The sequence below is a fragment of the Pseudorasbora parva genome, chromosome 14 (assembly GCF_024679245.1).
Source record: "Pseudorasbora parva isolate DD20220531a chromosome 14, ASM2467924v1, whole genome shotgun sequence".
NCBI lineage: Eukaryota > Metazoa > Chordata > Actinopteri > Cypriniformes > Gobionidae > Pseudorasbora > Pseudorasbora parva.
In genome coordinates, this window is record NC_090185.1 from 20,831,135 (window position 1) to 20,843,534 (window position 12,400).

The 12,400-nt window shown below is 37.0% G+C and overlaps 1 protein-coding gene across 1 annotated transcript in view; it reads right to left on the reverse strand.

Annotated features, from left to right (window-relative positions):
* patj (PATJ crumbs cell polarity complex component) overlaps positions 1–12,400 on the reverse strand; it is a 143,031-nt gene that overhangs the window by 75,201 nt on the left and 55,430 nt on the right. Inside the window, 4 exon segments of the mRNA XM_067415824.1 lie at positions 5,024–5,147; positions 9,802–9,861; positions 11,024–11,134; positions 11,619–11,796. Coding sequence (XP_067271925.1) covers positions 5,024–5,147; positions 9,802–9,861; positions 11,024–11,134; positions 11,619–11,796 — 473 coding nt within the window.

Consider the following 12,400-nt stretch of genomic DNA (forward strand, 5'->3'; position numbering starts at 1 on the left):
TAGAAACAATCAGGGCGAAAGAGGGTTTATTTCTTTCATGAATGATAATGAAGACGTGACAAAAATAACAAGACTTTTGTCTTCATGATTGTTGATGAAATAAATAAACCCTCTCTCACCCTGATTGTTTCTATTATGCATACATATATAGCGCTGTCAAATCGATTAATTGTAATTAAAATCACATCCAAAATAAAAGTTCTTGTTTACATAATGTGTGTGTACTGTGCATAACTATTATTATGTATATATAAATACACACACTCATTCATATGTATCTGCATACAGTATATAACACATTTTCCTAAATGTATACATGGATGTGTGTGTATTTATATTTTTATATATTTTATATTTTATTTAGGATGTGATTAATCCCAGTGTATGTGTGTGTGTGTCTCCCACAGAGGGAAAAAAGGTCAAGAGATTCACTGACATTAAATGGAGAGTTAGTGTGTTGTATTTTTCCTTTGAACACTGATGGTGAATCTTTCACCTAGTCATTTTTAAAGAAGATATGATCTCCCAAGATCCCTCATGAAATACATTCTGCCAAGTTAGCAAGACGCCCTTGCACACACCTCCTGCCAGATTTTTGGACTCACCTTGCCAGATTTTTTGACAATCAGCATAATCTGGTCCACACAGGAACTCAATTTGGCCGAGAAGTATCTTTATACAAACATCACCTTTTACAATGACCCAGTGCTACTAAATTCCTCAAAAAGTGCAATATGTATTAGATGCTCTATGGATGCCAGTCTAAAAGGAAGATGGAGTATTTCTAGTCTGCGTGTGATACATCAAGTCCAAATGATGAACGAATATTAGAGAATCCCAGACCACAAAACAAAACCATTCTTTTAGGACAACAGTTAAAACTGATGTTCCCAAAGATGGATCTGAACAGAAAATATGCCTTTTGGCTTCATTGTGACATTTTTCCATTGACCATCTTGTGAGTCTTTTATAATTCATCAAGCTGACTGATGCTCTGAACTGAGATAAATAGCTGCTTCAAGGTCCCTGTTTCAACCTCAAACAATAGAGCTTTATACAATACAGCCTTCTCCCCTGCCTTCGGATGCGAACAGATGGCGGGATTCATTCATTCTTCAACACGTATAAATCTGATGCAGACGCAGCGCTACGTCCAGCATACAATATGCTAGAATATCGTAATTGCATACAGAGATTCTTAGGAGAGCAAATATGAGTTATGCAATAACCGTTTGGTAATAGTTTGTCATTTAAAATACAAAATGAATGCACATCAGCAAATCCTGACATAAAAGGTTGTCTTATCGCACATCCTACATTGCAAGGCAAACGCCCCGTAATCCTATTGCAACAAGTTTTAGGCAAAGTTTTTTGATTGTGTTTATTCAACATTCAATAAATCCAACACAATATTACTCTTATCTTAATCCACGAGCAGGCACTTTCTTATGTCGAGGGATTACGCAAACTGCTGACTAGGATGTCCCGAACGCGCTGGAGTGGAAAAAGAAAAACCCCTCTAACTTAAGCAGTTCAGCATGTTGAGGCCTTCAGCAAAGCTCAAGTATTGACTTCCATCAAAAATTATTTCATTGGGTTCACAGAAGCAAGTGCTTAGGCTGCTGATGAGGTAACCTAAAGTAATTTATCACTGACAGGTGGGACGGTAGCATGGACAAACATATGCGCACATCAAAATCACCACACCAAAAGACAAGCTTTACAGGCAGAATGTTTCATGCCACAGATAGAAAGCAGTTAGTGAGCTGATCCAAAGTGACCAGAGCCATGAGAGTTTTATTCTCTAAAATATTAAATAATGAGCAAGTGGCAGAATAGTTTTTGTGTGCAAAATTTTGTATAATATCTTATACAGTGATGGGCCGATTTCAAAACAAAGTTTCGAACGTTATGAATCAGTGAATCGATTCATGATTCGGATCGCCAAAGTCACGTGATTTCAGCAGTTTGACACGCGATCTGAATTATGAATCCATACGCTGATTCATAACCGTTCTAAACTTTGTTTTGAAATCGGCCCATCACTATATAAGTAGGTATTTCGTTTTTTTGCGCACAAAAACTATTCTAATCACTTCATAAAATTACTGTAGAGCCACTGTAGTGAGATGGGCTTTGTAACGACGTCTTTAGTGCCTTTTATGGTCTTGAGAGAGGAAATGATATTGGTGTCAATGAAGGCCTTTCTGAGCCATCGGATTTCAACAAAAATATCTTCATTTGTGTTCCGAAGATGAACGGAGGTCTTACGGGTGTCGAACGACTCTAGGTTAAGTAATTAATGAGATCATTTTAATTTTTGGATGAACTTACCCTTTAAGTTGTACTTTGTCAAACTAAATTGTAAATTGATTGAATTGTAAATTTGTAAATTGAAATAATTAAAACAACTGAATAAAAGATACAGTATACTGCACAAAATGCAGAAGCTTAATGCTAACAGAAGTTATCAGAAGCTAAATGTTAAAGTCAAATTTTCCATTACTTTGTTGTTGTCCGAACTCAAGAGAATGTGGGAAATAATGAGCTGAAACTAGCAAATAGCTGCCTAAGAAGCAGTACTTTACATTAACCTTATTGGCTAAATGGTAGCTAGTAATAACCTATACAAGTTAATCACAACAACAACAAAAAAAGTGTCTAATTCAAGTTCCAAGCTCTGATTTAGACCCTCAGGATGTTTACATTTAATTTAAAATCACTTTATAAGAACAATTGAACTGAAGATACAGTATGTTGCACATAACGGAGAAGCTAAATGCTAAAAGGAGCTAAATGCTACACAGTGACAGCGATTTCCTGCAGCTTTGCATGCATTATCCATCACACTGTTACCTGAATTTTGGACAATGTGAGAAAAAAATGAGTTGAAACTAGCAGGTAACAGCTTGAGAAGTAGATTTTTACCAAACTTTTTAATTTGGCTTTGCTGGCTAAATGGTAGCTGCTTATACAAAAGGTGGACACAATAACAAAAACAAGCATCTAATTCAAGAGGTTCGGTTCCAAGTTCATATTTCATACCCTCAAGATGTTGACTTTTACATTTAAAATCCCTTTACGAATAATTTGCGATTGCAATATGTTTTACAAATGGAGAAGCTAAATGCTAAAAGAAGCTAATGCTGCACTGTCAGTGTATGCCTGCAGCATTGTATTTTACATTTTTTTGTTGCAATAATACAAATACATACATACCACTTGTTTTTCCATGCTAATCTTGTAATTTTTAACATTAACAACACGAAACCAAAGACTTTATATATAGGAAGACGGTGCACTCCGATTACTTATAAATAGGACAAAGAGCAATGGTCGAATACGCCCCGCCTTCTAAATGAAAGAGCCAATCGCTGATTAGTTAGGGTGGCACGTCACTGCAGCTGCCGTTAGAAGCTTCTGACATGCACGTTTAGGACTGCGCATGAGCTTTGGCTGAAAAGTGCAGTCACTTGCAGTCAGACAAAAAGTCATGATTTGAGCGTTGTTGTCAGATTTCAATCAAGACACAATTACTGAAAAGTCATGTATTCAAGCCAAGTATTCAAGTCAAGTTCAGTCAAGTATTCACCCTTGTAAGGTTCAAACCCACCTCCTTTCAGTTTCCAACCTGGATCTTCAACCACTACAGCATTTCAACTGGAGCTAACCAGTTGGTAACTCATCGGTCCCAACCTACTCAGAAACTCCTAAATACAGCACACCTCAACATAGACTCAATTTCACACTACAAGATTTTACAAAAAAGTGCTTGTCGGATGGCATCCGGGACCAGAGCCAGTCAAAGGACCGCCGGTGGTGGACAAGAATGAAAAAGAGATTTGGAGACGCCACACTGCCCAAACAGCATATTGAGGTCCATCAAAGTGGAAAGAGATTAGAGCTGTGGTGTGACGCGGAGAAAGTCTGCCAGCTCAGTCTCAGGGAATGAGATCTGGTACTGGGACGCTGCGATGAGAACGCCTCATGGGATGGCTACTTTTAAAAAGAAATATATTTCTGCATGTCACTTCCTAAGACACTGGCTATGTTCGGAATAGAATAACAGTGTTCTGCTTACTGCATATTGAGCAAAATGTGCAATGATGAATGGTTCAAACTGTATATAGTAGCCACATGACCTCACCATGCTTAATTCAGCAGGTGCGGCCCAGTTATTATATTGGAAATACGATTCTCCATATCTTCTTTTATACATTGCATTGTGGGATACAGTATCAAGTGAAGTGCTGTGTTCTATAATGCACATTACATATAATTTTTTTTTTAAATTAATTTTATGACTGTATAACGTATCGGGCTGTTGACTATTTTTTTAATAATATAACAATAAATAATAATATTAGCAATAATAATAATAATAAATAGAGAAATTCCAAGAGGGTCCACAAACCATCTGTGCTTGATCCCTAATTACATAGGTTTACTATTATTAATAATGAAAATTATTAATTAACTATTTTACTCAATTCATTATCTATTTAACCATTATATATTTCAATATATTTAATAATAAAAATACTACTTCTACTAATAAAATAATAATAATAATAATAGTTATTTTTATTATTTTGATATAATTAAGCATAATAAAATACACATTAAATCGACAGCCGTAATGCATACTGTATTTTCTTTGTAATTGAGAGGGCTGTCAATTTAAAGAAACATTTATTATACATTTTATTGCATTAAATATGTGTATTCAGCCCTTATATTATATTCTTTAATTATTCAACTATTTTTATTCTTATTTAAATGTTATCATAGTACCGGTAATTATCACTGATTAATAATTATTATTTTGTTAAGAAAATTATTACAATGATAATTAATTATACTAAATTAACAAATAACAGTCCCAATATTAGGTTATTCATACTATATGCTAGTGAAATAGTAGACTATTATCTATTATACTAGTATGAAATGTCAAACATAGCCAGTGACGAATGGACATACAGATCAGTTGCATGTATTGGCGCGATCAGCAGACTCTCACCTTTAGCCTGCTCTTCCTCCTCCCTCTCTTCCACCTCCTGCTCCTCCTCCTGCACTTGGCTGGGGGGTCTGTAGGGCGGGGGGAGGCGCATGGGCGGAGGGACGCTGGTAGGTCCTGCTTTCTGCTTGAAGAGAAAAGCAAAGAGACTTTAAGAGAGAATAATGCAGCTCCTGTGGAAAGACGCTATAAAAAAGACGCAGGCAAACAAATAAACAGATGAATGCTGCTGGGAAAACTATAGACCAGGGTTCCTCGAATCTTGCCCTAGAGCGCCAGTGCCCTGCAGAGTTAAGCTCCAACCCTGATCAAACACACCTGAGCAAGCTAATCATGTCTTGAGGATCAGTAGAGAATCACAGGTAGGTGAGCTGGCTCAGGGTTTGAGTGATTTTTTACAGATTCTCAAACAACTCGATGGATGAATCAGCCTCTCTAAATCCCTCTTTTCTACGAGCCTACTCTGCTCTGATTGGTCAGATGGGCCAGTCTGTTGCGATTGGTCTACCATGTACAGTGCCTAATTCGGAAACAAACGGCCATTACCATCACTGAACTCCAGCTCCGTTCAGGAGGCTTCCTAAAACTCAGCGATTGCACACACTGTAAAGACCGTAACAAGGACGCTGATTTTACACCAATCCCAGCGCAAGTCCGAATCGGTGATGAAACAATGGAAGAACTAGTTATTCAACCCAAACCTTGAGCAGGACGTTTCTCAGTTATAGAAACTATTTAGTTTGAGGTACATTATTTGATGTTTCAACTGATTTACAATAGTATTCCTAGTAAGACAATAATAACGTGAGTAAGCCGTTTAGTCAGATACTAACACAATATGAAACACAGCGTCTTCTCAACATGATGCTTTCCACTGCAGTGTTCAAGGTTTCCCTGGTGTCTGCAAGGCGTGTGCGCAATATTGATTAAATTAATATTTTTTGCTATTAATTGATGGTTGATTAATCGTTAGCATCCCTACTCTATGCACATTCTAGGGGTTTCTGGGTGGGATAAGTTAAGTGCTGAAGTTGACACAAAGCCTGGGTATACTTCTTTTTCAGAGTCACGCTCTCTCTTGCACACACTCAACAGTGTACGAGCGCAAAGGGACGCGTTGGATACGCAAAGTAAGACTGCTCAAGACATCAGAGGGCAAGACATTTGCTCGGAAGGAAGGAAGAAGAAAAGTAGCGGATCCGCCGTTGCATGCAAAGTTTAGAACAAGAACCAAAACGATTTGGAGAATTATATACCGCTTTCTTTACTGTTTTTGGAACAGTGCCTAAAACAGTGCATCCATCCATCATAAAAGTACTCTGCACATGTCCGGGGGGTTAATAAAGGTCTTCTGATGCAAAGCGATGGGTTTTTGTAAGAAAAATATCCATATTTAAAACTTTATAAACTAAAATAACTAGCTTTTGGCAGATGGCCTACACAAGTCGACTTACACAAGAAGAGTAACCCCTGACGTGACAGGAGTAGAGTAAGCTTTGACGTCTCTCGCGGTTGGAACAAATAGGGCTGGGCAACAAACTCAAGCTCCTCTTCTCTTATATCATAATCCTCTGACATTTCTCTTTAAAAATTCTAATTTTAGACTTTTAATTCGTGACTGGTGTTTTGTTTTACTCTAGCCTCTGCACTTCCGGGTTTTGAGCTTCACAATCTTTGTTGGGCTTCAAAATCTCGTCCCCCATTCCCTGCCATTATAAAGCTTGGAAGAGCTAGGACATTTTTTAATATAATGCCGAATGTATTCGTTTGAAAGTCATATACACCTAGGATGGTCTGAGGGTAAGTAAATCATGTGGTAATTTTAGCTGGAAACACTTCAAGATTTTCCAAGTCGTCATCTGATTGGTTGAATTCTACATGATGCCCGGGAGACTTGTGCATCACGTTCTTTAACAGTCCAGCTGGAAAGAATGATGCCGTGATGCCAAACCCCCTCATGGAAAAAGAACACTGTCGTGTTTATAACTGTGACAGTAACGGACTATCAGGTTCAACTAAGCGCTGGATTTTCAAAAGTATGTGAAGTATGTAAAGTTTGCGGCATGGTCTCTTTTAAAATACGTCCAGGGGTTTTACACAACAGTCTATTATTGTAGGGACATCAAAATACATTTTCACGCCCTTAAGCATGACACAGAAAAAAAACTAACTATGACTGGTTGCTTTACATATAAGTCAGACGGCCTTTGGGCAGTCCTTGGCCAATAAAAGCTGCTATGGAGTCCAGACCTTCTGCCGTCAGTCTGAAGGTCTGGCTACACGAGACTATATGTGCATGGTATGCATGGACAAAAACTGAGAGGCTGCTCACTGCAGAGCCATGGGTGGAGCATCTAGATGTAATTTGGGCATAATGAGTGAAGCTAGAAGGTCCGACCACATCCTAACCGTACCCATAACTCTATCCCTCAACCCATTAGATCTAAACAGAGTGGAGCTGGACTAGGTCAAGCTCAACCCATGACGTCCAGAGAGGCTTTGTATGTTTAACAATATTTAGAATATACAAAATGCTGAACATACATGCAAATGATCACATTTAACCAGTGACAACAGTGTCTAATAAAGGCTAACCATGTCTCAATAAAGCTGCAGCTATAGTAGCTCACATAAGCCACCTCTAACAGATCTATTAGCATTAATCAGCTATTAGTGGCGCTTACAGAAGGATGCCATAATGTTTCACTGCACCAGAGAGCGACACTTACTGCTGATTAATAGCTAATGAATGATGGAAGAACGATATCGAGGGAGGAAGACCACTAATGTGCAATAGATGTGAATACAGGTATTAGCAGCCAATTTTGCTCACAATATACAGAAAATCTTTGTTTATGGCATATTATGAAAGTTAATTCTTCTATTTAGTCTGCAGCAGTTCCCTTTTCAAATCTAAATTTATATTTTCTTTTGGAACGTAACATCAGAAATGCAAAGCAGTGAGTTTTTCTTCAGATACGAGCTGAAAAGTTAATTAAATTTGCAGGGTGTAATTAGAGGGCCCCATATTCTGATTGTGGTGAATAATCACGTAGCCTTGGGAGCCGAATACAACTAATGGATGAAGGAGCAATTAGGCAAATTACCGTAATTTCAAATTAATTGCTAGAAAAAACTGTTTTAATCAAAACACAGCGACTCCAGAGGTATCTAGAAGATTTCAAATTGGGATTCTTCTGCAGGTCTCCTGGGAAGAGACACCATTTCTCAGGATCATGGGCTTGCTTGCGCATATATGTCCTCTTTTCTTTCATTGTTTCTCTTGATTCTGGGATGTGGTGAGGGCTATAACAGATGTTGATGGGTTGTGCTTTGATGTGAGTGGAAACCAGGCTTAGATATTTACTCTAGTGGACATAAAGTCATCTTGAAACAGACACAAAATAATACAGCATCCAGCTATTTTGCAAAGAGACTCAGAGTGTGATCATTACAGTAATAAAATAATAACAGATTATTACGGACGATACAGTTGCAGTGAGAATCATATTGCAGTAAATGCTGCAGATTTGTATGCTCTATAGGCTGCTAATATTATGTGTTCATATACAAAATATGGTCCAGAATATATAAGTCTGAGAAAACACTAAAAGGCATTAAAAATATTAATAAAAATTAAATAAAATATTTTAAATATATATATTTCCAGGTTTAATTAATATTAATATGTATATTTTGAGGTCAGGACTCTGTGCAGGCCAGTTCTCCACACTTGTTTCTCCACACAAAACTCACTCATCTATGTCTTTATGGATCTTGCTTTGTGCAGTGTTGCGCAGTCATGTTAAAACAGGAAGGGGCCATCCCCAAACTGTTCCCACAAAGTTGGGAGGACGAAATTGTTCAAAATGTCTTGGTAGCATGAAGCATTAAAAGTTCCTTTCACTGGAACTAAGGGGCCAAGCCCAACCACTGAAAAACAAACCCCACCATAATCCCCCCTCCACCAAACTTTACACTTGGCACAATGCATTCAGGCATGTACCATTCTCCTGGCAACCACCAAACCCAGACTCATACATCATATTGCCAGACAGAGAAGCGTGATTTTTCACTTTAGAGAACATGTCTCTACTAATCTGAAGGCCACATGAAGTTTGGAGGCCTGTAGTTATTGACTCTGCAGAAAGTTGCCAACTTCTGCACACTGTGCCTCAGCATGCACTGACCCCGCTCTGTGATTTTACACGGCCTACCACTTTGTGGCTGAATTGCTGTTGTTCCCAAATGATTCCACTTTGTTATAATATCACTAACAGTTGACGTGGAATATTTAGTAGACAGGAAATATCATGAATGGACTTATTACACAGGTGGCAACCTATCAAGGTACTACACTTGAATTCACTGAGCTACTGAGAACGACCCATTCTTTCACAAATGTTTTTAGAAGCATCTTCCTAGTGCTTGATTTTATACACATACCAATGGAAGTGATTGGAACACCTTAATTCATTGTTTAGGAGGGGTGTGTGTATAGCATATATATATATATATATATATATATATATATATATATTTTTTTTTTTTATAATAATAGGACTAGCATGATTAAATGCATAAATTTTTTTCTATTTTCAAAAATAGAAAAATTTCAATTTTTTTTAGAACTACATGCACAAAATGTACAGCCCTCCTATTTACAATATCTCTCAGTATATGTATTTTTGTGCATGATTTGTTGAAAATCCCAGAGCTGAAGGTGAAAGAGCCACAACTCAAGAGGTGAACTTGTGCAGAGCGCAGCCTTGTAAACCCACCTGGGCAGCTTTCCTCTTAGCCTTGTGCTGTCTAATGCTGGAGGCCGTCACTGAAACAGGCTGCGAACACACACACACACATGCAGAAAGTCAACCTCACGGATAACAAACACGGACACATCAGCTCAAGAGATTTGTGTGTTCCCAGACTGAGGCTGAGAGAGAATGAAATCAATTATCTCAGACAGAGGAAGACATCAATCATTGACATCCCGTTAGTGTCGCTATTACTGTTGAAACCATACAATCAGGAGGTATTAGCACATGGCATGGGAACAGCACCAAAAGATCCTGCGTTTGTTTGGTTGCTAAGGTTGAAGTACCCAACCTGCAGGGCATTCGAACAAAGGTCAAAAAAATCATTGAGTTGTACTATATGAAACAACAGCTTTGCTCAACTGTGCAAAAGATGCGACTGCAGCCTTAGGGTCAAAACAGACAGGTTCAGGAAGAGCTTCTTCCCTCAAATCACACAGACCCTCTATAAGGATGCTGCCAGAGGCTCATACACTGCTTTCTGACCACAATATTGAGATACAAAAATCATCTAGTAGGTCTTTAGAGGGCATGTTCCCTCACACATTTTGACCGCACTTCCTATATTAAATAACTTTTTATTATTTAAATATTATTTTGAATTACCAACAGAAAAACATAATAGCCAAGCCAGGTAATGGATGATTAAACATTTTTGTGAATTCAGTAATTTATTGAGTAAACATGTAAAATAAATAATTGTTTAATTTAAATAAATGATTACATGAATATTACAATCCCTAAATGTTAAAATTTACCATTTTTAAAAAATACTTTGTTAATTATAAAATCAAATATATGCACAATTAAATAGAATATAATTACTAAATGTATTATTTATAAATACATATATTATATACACACATACATATACACACATATATATATATATATATATATATATATAATTTTATGAAAATATGTAACTATTAATATTTTGATATTCAGAAAACCAATTTCTGGTAACTACAAAATAGAGGCGCATTATCGAAAAATACAGGGGACTATAAGCAATCGAAAGAGTGCCAGACCTTTAACAGCATTATTATTGTTAACCTGGAACTGAATTGGCCCCATTTTCATAAATGAGAGCACTCAGGCATGAACGGTGAGGGGGATTGGGGGGGTGTCATATCTGAGGTGCACAGTGGCAGGAGAAGATGATGGCATTTTAAATGGACTTTACCCGTGGAGTGGAGCACAGGCTCTGCACGACGAAGACTACGGGACTGGGCGCTGCTTTGATAGCCTGTACTGCCTCCTCATGGCTGGCGTTCTGCAAATCCACTCCAGAAACCTATTTATCACAGAGGATGACGAAAGGACAAAGTACAGAGGGAAGAGAGAGCAAAAAGAGAGGATTTAAGGGGACATGCATTTAAGAACAGGAAAAAAAAATAGGTTACTTAGACCATGCGTCTGAACCATTTGCATTTTAACATAAGCACACCCACATTTACAAATCAACATATGTTCATCTGGGAGTGTCAAGATGCTAAAAAATTGCATGACAGTGAATTAAGCCAGTAGTTTAAATATGCAAAAATCTAGCCAATAATACAATAGGTAATTTACATATTGTCTCAAAAAAACAAAAACAATTACAGCCCCTTTTGGTGCAAGAAGTGTTCATAAGCAGATTCAGGGATAAATAAAACATCACAAAATAAAGAATATGGCTCTATAAAATGGTCAGTAAGCAGAAAAGACTAGAATATTATTTGGGGTAGTTGTGTACTAATAAGAATGCGTCTGAACATTTATATGTTCGGCTCTCAGACCTGTAAGATCTTGTCTCCTGTTTTAAGGGCACCCGTGCGTCCAGCTGGGCTGTCTGGCAGCACCTGTTTGATGAAAATGCCCTTCAGTTCCTCTCCGTTCTTCAGCCTCTTTATAACGGTGCGTCCTCCCACTATGCTGATCCCCAGAGACACCTGCGGCTCTAGCCACACCTCCACTCTGAGACCAAGAAGAAGAAACAAATTGTGTTTTTGAATTAAGTCTCTTATGCTCACCAAAGCTTATTTATTTGATCCAAACAAAACCAGAAATATTGTGAAATTTTATTACAATTTAAAATAACTTTTATATCTAAATATATTTTAAATTGTACTTTATTCCTGTACTATATTTTCAGCATCATTACTCAAGTCTTGTGTATTACTCTAGTCACGTGATCCTTCAGAAATCATTCTAATATGATAATTTAGTGTTTAAGAAACATTTCCAATTATTATCAATTCTGAAATCAGCTGTGGATTTTTTTTTTCAGAATCCTTTGAGGAATAAAAAAAGTTAACAGAAAAACAGCATCATTTATAATAAAAATATAAAATGCATTTAGTGTCACATTTGACTGGTAGTGTATATATTTAATTATGTAATATAATACAATATAAAATAATTATTATTGAGCATATAATGGTTATCTCCTCTGATACAAAAACACTTGATACATTAAATAATCTATTTAATGTATCAGTATCAGAGTATTATTATTTAATGAAATATATTAAATTATTCCATATGACTCTCCCTACTATTTTTAGCTTTTTGTGAAAAA